General features: G+C 32.1%; 2 protein-coding genes across 2 annotated transcripts; both read right to left on the minus strand.

Annotated features, from left to right (window-relative positions):
• Positions 1-2,788: 2,788 nt before the first annotated feature.
• On the minus strand, positions 2,789-3,470 carry LOC136972334 (THAP domain-containing protein 2-like). Its single transcript, XM_067266889.1, has 2 exons — positions 2,856-3,470; positions 2,789-2,800 (listed from the first exon to the last, which is right to left on the minus strand). Exons 1-2 carry the CDS (start codon positions 3,468-3,470, stop codon positions 2,789-2,791), a joined length of 627 nt encoding a protein of 208 aa, XP_067122990.1.
• A 3,366-nt stretch (positions 3,471-6,836) lies between these two features.
• LOC136972335 (protein maelstrom homolog) lies at positions 6,837-8,198 on the minus strand. Its single transcript, XM_067266890.1, has one exon. It carries the CDS (start codon positions 8,196-8,198, stop codon positions 6,837-6,839), a length of 1,362 nt encoding a protein of 453 aa, XP_067122991.1.
• Between the last annotated feature and the right edge of the window lie 224 nt (positions 8,199-8,422).

The raw sequence follows: 8,422 nt of genomic DNA on the forward strand, positions 1-8,422 counted from the left end.
GCTTATATACGTAATTGCATCAGTTTTAGCACCTATTTAACTAGTTTCATTCACGACAGCAAATAATGTGGATGATTGTTTCTTTTAAACTATTTCACCGAAAAGTTACATAAAATTGGGGTTGCATAATCATCCGAAATTATTATTATAATTTTGACTGGAAATCACTGGATTTATGCAATTTTAGTTTAATTAATGTCGTATAAACTGACTGCTCGTACAAGTTTGCTTAAAACATGCGACTCAAAATACCCCAAAATGGCGGCTTAAGAAGTAGGTCACGCGTGTCCTTATACAGACCTTGCTAGAACGCGCCAGGGGGTGCTCATTTTGCGTGCGCAGTAGGTTTCTCTTTTAATCGTTGTGCACATGACGTCACCATCGAGAAACACGCTCCGAGAAACACGTTAGCTTTCGACATATCGTGGTGATCTTTGTTCGTTTATATTTGAAATTAAGTTTTGATGGGTGTTCGGAATACAAGTATAAGGTGAAATTTAATATTTTTAAAGTATCTGTTAAATAGTAGTGTGTTGACGTGTGAATTTTTTAGTTATTGTTCATTGATCAAGTTGAATAATGCCAAACTGTTGCGTGGCAGTGTGTGAAAATTACAATCAAAAGACTAAAGGAAGTAATGTAATTTATCATTCTTTCCCAAAGCATCCTACTCTTAGAAGTAAGTGGATTCATGCCTGCAAACGAGAAGACAAAGTCAATGTTGAAAATGCAACAGTTTGCAGTGCACACTTCCTTAAAGACGATTATGAGAGAGATCTAAAGGCAGAACTATTAAATATACCTTCCAAGAGACGCTTAAAACCTGATGCTGTGCCATCTTTAAATCTAGCTCCTGTTAGATCTTCGGATGTCCCATGTACATCAGAGATAGTAGAGAAAATGCATGACAGAACAATAAGATATACACAGCGAGAAAATCGGAAACGTGCACTGAACAGACTGTCCCATCTTTCACCAAAAAAGAATAAAATTGACATAGGTACTGAAACTGAACTTATAAGTGAGCCTTCTCTGGAAGTGAAATTAGCAAAAAAACTGGATTTAGCAAATGCTAAAATTGATCACTTGAAGAGGGAAATATTTACTCTGAAAAGAAAAAATAAATTATTACATTTGGCTCTTACTGAGAAAAATCAAAAATTAAAATTATTAGAAAGTAAAAAACATGAAGAAGTGAATGAGAAAATAAATAATATTTTGAAAAAAATATTTACCAAAACACAAATAGATTGTCTTATAACACAAAAAATGAAGCCACATTGGACAAAAGAAGATATAGCAAAAGCACTGACCTTGCGTTCTTTGTCTAAGAAGTGTTATATGTATATGAGAAAAAGCCTTGGAATCCCTTTACCTGCACTTTCTACTTTAAGGAGATGGGTTTCTTCATCTTTTCATTGCTATCCAGGAGTACTGCATGATGTTTTGCAAATAATGAAGATGAAATCTGAAAGTCTCACAGTTATAGAATCTCTCTGCATTCTAAGCTTTGATGAAATGAATGTTGACTCCAGACTCTGTTATGACCAAGAGATGGACAAAGTTTTTGGACCTCACAGTCAGGTACAGGTAGTAATGGCTCGTGCTCTGTGTGGGAATTGGAAACAGCCTGTTTATTATGACTTAGATACCACTATGACAGGTGAATTATTGAAAGAAATAATAACTGAAGTTCAGAGTGCAGGATTTATAGTTGTTGCTGTTGTGTGTGATCGGGGAGGAAAAAATTCAAAGGTATGGAACTAGCTACACATCCACAAGAGCCGAATTATCGGGCTAGAGTTGGCTATAATAAATAAATAATTAATAAGACAATTTGACACTAGAGCTCGGCGTTAGGCGCCATCTCTTACTAAACTTAATAATTATAATTAAATTAAATAAATAATTTTAATAATTTGGAACTGGAGGAAAAGAAATCGGCCCGAAGCGGGACTCGAACCCGCAACTTGCTAATGACCGTCGATGGTCGTCGTGTTAGCTTATATATACGGAGGAGGCGATCGGACCGAAGGTCCGGGTAACGTAACTGGTAACGTGTCTGCACGGATAGCAGAAGTTGCGGGTTCGAGTCCCGCTTCGGGCCGATTTCTTTTCCTCCAGTTCCAAATTATTAAAATTATTTATTTAATTTAATTATAATTATTAAGTTTAGTAAGAGATGGCGCCTAACGCCGAGCTCTAGTGTCAAATTGTCTTATTAATTATTTATTTATTATAGCCAACTCTAGCCCGATAATTCGGCTCTTGTGGATGTGTAGCTAGTTCCATACCTTTGAATTTTTTCCTCCCCGATCACACACAACAGCAACAACTATAAATCCTGCACTCTGAACTTCAGTTATTATTTCTTTCAATAATTCACCTGTCATAGTGGTATCTAAGTCATAATAAACAGGCTGTTTCCAATTCCCACACAGAGCACGAGCCATTACTACCTGTACCTGACTGTGAGGTCCAAAAACTTTGTCCATCTCTTGGTCATAACAGAGTCTGGAGTCAACATTCATTTCATCAAAGCTTAGAATGCAGAGAGATTCTATAACTGTGAGACTTTCAGATTTCATCTTCATTATTTGCAAAACATCATGCAGTACTCCTGGATAGCAATGAAAAGATGAAGAAACCCATCTCCTTAAAGTAGAAAGTGCAGGTAAAGGGATTCCAAGGCTTTTTCTCATATACATATAACACTTCTTAGACAAAGAACGCAGGGTCAGTGCTTTTGCTATATCTTCTTTTGTCCAATGTGGCTTCATTTTTTGTGTTATAAGACAATCTATTTGTGTTTTGGTAAATATTTTTTTCAAAATATTATTTATTTTCTCATTCACTTCTTCATGTTTTTTACTTTCTAATAATTTTAATTTTTGATTTTTCTCAGTAAGAGCCAAATGTAATAATTTATTTTTTCTTTTCAGAGTAAATATTTCCCTCTTCAAGTGATCAATTTTAGCATTTGCTAAATCCAGTTTTTTTGCTAATTTCACTTCCAGAGAAGGCTCACTTATAAGTTCAGTTTCAGTACCTATGTCAATTTTATTCTTTTTTGGTGAAAGATGGGACAGTCTGTTCAGTGCACGTTTCCGATTTTCTCGCTGTGTATATCTTATTGTTCTGTCATGCATTTTCTCTACTATCTCTGATGTACATGGGACATCCGAAGATCTAACAGGAGCTAGATTTAAAGATGGCACAGCATCAGGTTTTAAGCGTCTCTTGGAAGGTATATTTAATAGTTCTGCCTTTAGATCTCTCTCATAATCGTCTTTAAGGAAGTGTGCACTGCAAACTGTTGCATTTTCAACATTGACTTTGTCTTCTCGTTTGCAGGCATGAATCCACTTACTTCTAAGAGTAGGATGCTTTGGGAAAGAATGATAAATTACATTACTTCCTTTAGTCTTTTGATTGTAATTTTCACACACTGCCACGCAACAGTTTGGCATTATTCAACTTGATCAATGAACAATAACTAAAAAATTCACACGTCAACACACTACTATTTAACAGATACTTTAAAAATATTAAATTTCACCTTATACTTGTATTCCGAACACCCATCAAAACTTAATTTCAAATATAAACGAACAAAGATCACCACGATATGTCGAAAGCTAACGTGTTTCTCGGAGCGTGTTTCTCGATGGTGACGTCATGTGCACAACGATTAAAAGAGAAACCTACTGCGCACGCAAAATGAGCACCCCCTGGCGCGTTCTAGCAAGGTCTGTATAAGGACACGCGTGACCTACTTCTTAAGCCGCCATTTTGGGGTATTTTGAGTCGCATGTTTTAAGCAAACTTGTACGAGCAGTCAGTTTATACGACATTAATTAAACTAAAATTGCATAAATCCAGTGATTTCCAGTCAAAATTATAATAATAATTTCGGATGATTATGCAACCCCAATTTTATGTAACTTTTCGGTGAAATAGTTTAAAAGAAACAATCATCCACATTATTTGCTGTCGTGAATGAAACTAGTTAAATAGGTGCTAAAACTGATGCAATTACGTATATAAGCACTTCGTAAAGTAATGCAATAACATAAGTTATCCAAAATTTTATTTTAAAGCATTTACCAATACAATATTAATGCATTAAAAAATAAATACTGGACTAACGTTTAATTAGTGAACATTTTTTTACTTTACAAAGGCTTAAACGTCATATTTTCCAAATTACATAAAATTTAATCAAAAAGGATAATATTAAACACAATTTGATGATATTTTTAACAGAGCTTATCTGAGACATAACTTCTTTCTCTGTAAACACACAAGATACAAATATAATAAAACACCATTTTCGGAAGTTAGCAGAAGTACGCAAAAATGAGCTTTTGCTTTCATACAGTTTTTTTACATTCAAAGTACTGTTCATATCTCTGGCAAAAATATGTAATCTCACTGACAGAAAAGTTGAGATTAACAGTTCTAACCGAGATTCTTCGAAATGAGGCTGAACGACAAATAATTTAATGTGAGCTTACGTATACATCTCAAAGACAATACCTGCAAAAAAATACATAATATACACTACCCTCACATAGTTTAGAATGTTCAGTTGGCTGCCACTTATCCCGTCTGCAGTTTTGCACCCATTTCGCTTTCCTCTGCTTACCTGCAGGAAATCTACAGTCGAAGGTCGGTAGACTTACTTTTACAATTACGTGCCACAATTAGGTAACCCATTGTTTAACGTTTTGAGTACGTATATACGTAATAATAGTCGACTCACGCAGGAACCACGTATAGTGATCTCTATCGATATGCCCCAACATGGTCGCTGCTGCATAGAATCACGGGAACCTGTCCTGACCTTCTTATACAGACCTTGGAAGATAAAATTGTGTTTGGCGCCATCTGTTAAATGCAATTAAAAAATAACTTTTATATTATTAACTAATGTTTTAGGAAAGAAAGCTTAATTTGGAGGGTAGCGATAAATTTTTAAAAACATTGTAAATGTCAATAACCAATAAAATTTTCATTAAATTCGACCATACTCGAGATATGACGCGACCCTTCGATCTCCCATCCTCTTGAGTTCCGTACTCGAAAATCAATATTAATACTTCTTATATACAAGCTATCAGGCAAATTTCGTTTCTTAATCTTTACTTCATCCTGAAATATTAACTGAATTAGATGCCAACACCTTAACACACATTCTCCGGAAATTTTCTCTTCCCAATTTTTAAAATTTTTGAGTTCAGGGTTTCAAAACGTCGGAATTTGCAAAAAACCAGGACGGTCAAATTTGACCCGATTGCAATGCTTTCCCATGTTATAGCAGCCATAGTAGCATTTTTTCATTGCTGTCATAATGATGTTTTGACATATTCTAAGGAAATATTTTAAAACTAAAATAGAAAGATACATGTCATGTCTAAATATGTCAATTCAATTACTGTGTACGTCATAAAATTTTGTAAGTCTCAATTCTTTTAGACAAATAGATATTATTTTAAAATAAGTTTGTAATTTTGTCATTTCTACACAGAAATCTGAACTTTACTAAAATATAACTTCTATCACACTATTATAGATCTATAATAAATTATTATTGATATTTACTCATGCATTATTTAATATTTTTTAAACTGCAGATAAATAATTACTAGAGATAGCCTATATCATCGTATATATACAATAAACGACTGAATTTTCATTGTTTCTAATTTAAAATGGAATTCTTTTTCAAATGATCAATAGTGTTAATTACATAAAACAGATAAAAATATAATATTTATCAAAACCTATTTTCAAATAATTTACTATTGATGACATGCATCAGCAATACATTATCTTTATATCACACAAAATTTGTCAGAATTTCATTGTCACAGCAAGAAACTATATATTGTCCAGCTTCTCTGTAAATGTTTAAAAGATTATTAGCCAAATATTCCAATTCTTTGACTACTATCTTTTGTGACAATATTGTTTATTATTTCCTAGCTTGAAATAAGAACTGTTGCTAGTTTAAAAATTTAATTTTTATATTTTTTTAAAATCTATTTTTGCCTTTTCAAAAGCTATTCTAAAAATAGCATGTAAATTTTATATAAAAGTATCAAATTCAAATAGCAACAGGAACATTTATATCAAAACTAAAATACATCATGCTTAAAAAATTACATATTTGATAAATCAAATGCATAAATTTAGAAAATGGTACAAATTTTCTCCCAATCTGCAAATATAGTTCATTGCATGCTTTTTTTTATTATTATTATATTAACATAGATCATGAAAAATTAAGAGCTGTTTTATTTATCATAGACTATTACTTTCATTAAAATGAATGTAAAAGGAACTGATTTTCTATAGGTTGAGTTTTATAATGAGATTTTATTTCTGGAAATTTAGTTTAAACAATACATCATATCATTAAAAAAGTTTTAAATTGTAACAAAACTTATATTAGTAAAAAATGTGATTCTATTTTTCTTCTGAGAACAATACCAATATTTTTAAACTTATAATTGCAAACTCAATTAGATATAAGAAAACAATTTCATTCATTTTTCAACTTGAAAAATTGATTCTATACTTTAAAACCAAACCACTGTATAACAAATCAGTGTTAAAAATGAATTTAGATATTTTATCGTATACCACATTTTCATTTTAAATTCTACTATTTATTACTTCTAATAAATAGAAAACGTTTTTTATCTAATTGAAATATATTTTTAAATTATCTTTTACGATTATAAAAACAATTTTATGCAATAAATTCAGTTATAAATTTATATGTGAAAGTAAAAAAACATTAATACCATATTGTGAAATTAAAACGAATTTTATGGGATTTTTTTCCCACGTCCAATACCACGTTCTGAACTCGAACCTGCAAATCTCTTGTCTTGATTCAGGCTAAGTTCTTTGAATAAAGCAAACACTTTTATTTCATTCAAAGTATTTGGCTGTCTCACTTCAGTGGTGTCACTTCCTGGTTTTGATTCGTTTAAAGGTGGAAAGTCATTAATTGAAAATACTTTATCTGGCTTATTAGCATCGTAACTAGGCGTATTTGAATGGGATTGAAAATCATTGTTGTTAGTTCTATCTTTTTTGATAATTGTAGTGATAGCATGAGGTTTGGGAGGTTTCTTTCGAATATCAACATCATTTTTAACTGGTAATGGTGGAGGAAACTTGGGTTTGTAAATTTTAAATTTTGTGCCATCATAAATTCTTGGTGGTAAATGCTTTGAAGTGCAGTCAACTCCATAGAATAGACAAACAGCATCAGAAAGCAAAAAGCACAAACGTTTGGCAGATCCAAGTGCACAGTATACATTATCAAGATCTTCATGATAATCACAACGTGTTTTAGTTGTGTAATCATAGGCATAAGAAATTAACATATCAGCTGCAGCAATTTTACATGGAAATGCGTGGTGAACGTAAGCCCTAAGTTCCATTAAAAGATAAACCAAGCTATAACATTGTATGTTTTGTATATTGTAATAGCTTGCTTTCTTACAAAGCCAATCCAGACAACCTTGATTCTGTTTTATATTTTCCTCCAAACAAAATACTGGTGCAATTTCATTTCGTCCTGAATTGACGAAGTTTTCAATACTTTTGCAAATTTTGGAATAGTTACTCTCTGACAATCTAAACTTTGATACCGGAATTTTATGAGTGTCATCACTATGCTGCATTGCGGTTCGACTATATCCAATAGGTATAGGTCCAGCATCAATAAATACATGAAAATAATCTTCAATTCCCTCTTTTATTGAATATTTTGTAATTCCAACTTCTAATGGAATATATTCATCATCAGTGCAGCATAAAAGGTTAAAATCTATAATGAAGAAATGACTCTTTTTAACTTCATCTACTGATTTCATTTGGAAAATGTATCTTTCGACAAATTTCATCGCTTCCTCTGCCTTTTCTTCTTCATCATCATCACGTACAATGTTATCGGAAAACGTTATACCAGAATATATTTTTTCGGTTATGTTTTCTTTCTTCTTATATCCTCTTGCCATAGTTTCATATTTCATTTTCTCACTATCAGGTAAGTTTTTCCAAAAAGGTTCAGCAATTACAGACATATTCTTCATTGTAACATTCCTATATTCTACTTTATAACGTTCCTGCAGTTCCTTCATAAAGAAATAAAATGCATTCTTTCGCTGTTTCGGCATTTTAAAATATAATTGCTTAAAATCGACGTCACCTGGATTCTAGAACACTAATAATTCCTTCCTACGACGAAACGACGTTACTCGAAAAAATTCGTTATTTCAAACAACGACTCCCCCTGTTGGCGAAAATTCGCTAATAAAACTTAAATATCGCCTATTACATTTTTATAATTAAAAGTTCTGAATTGTGATTATAAATAATTTGTTGGAAAACTTTTAGAGCT

This window comes from Centruroides vittatus, unplaced genomic scaffold (genome assembly GCF_030686945.1).
Source record: "Centruroides vittatus isolate TY-2023 unplaced genomic scaffold, ASM3068694v2 contig_290, whole genome shotgun sequence".
NCBI classification, from domain to species: domain Eukaryota; kingdom Metazoa; phylum Arthropoda; class Arachnida; order Scorpiones; family Buthidae; genus Centruroides; species Centruroides vittatus.

Coding starts and splice junctions, on each gene's coding strand:
- LOC136972334 (XM_067266889.1), bottom strand. CDS start 3,470: ATGCCAAACTGTTGCGTGGCAGTGTGTGAAAATTACAATCAAAAGACT.
- LOC136972335 (XM_067266890.1), bottom strand. CDS start 8,198: ATGCCGAAACAGCGAAAGAATGCATTTTATTTCTTTATGAAGGAACTG.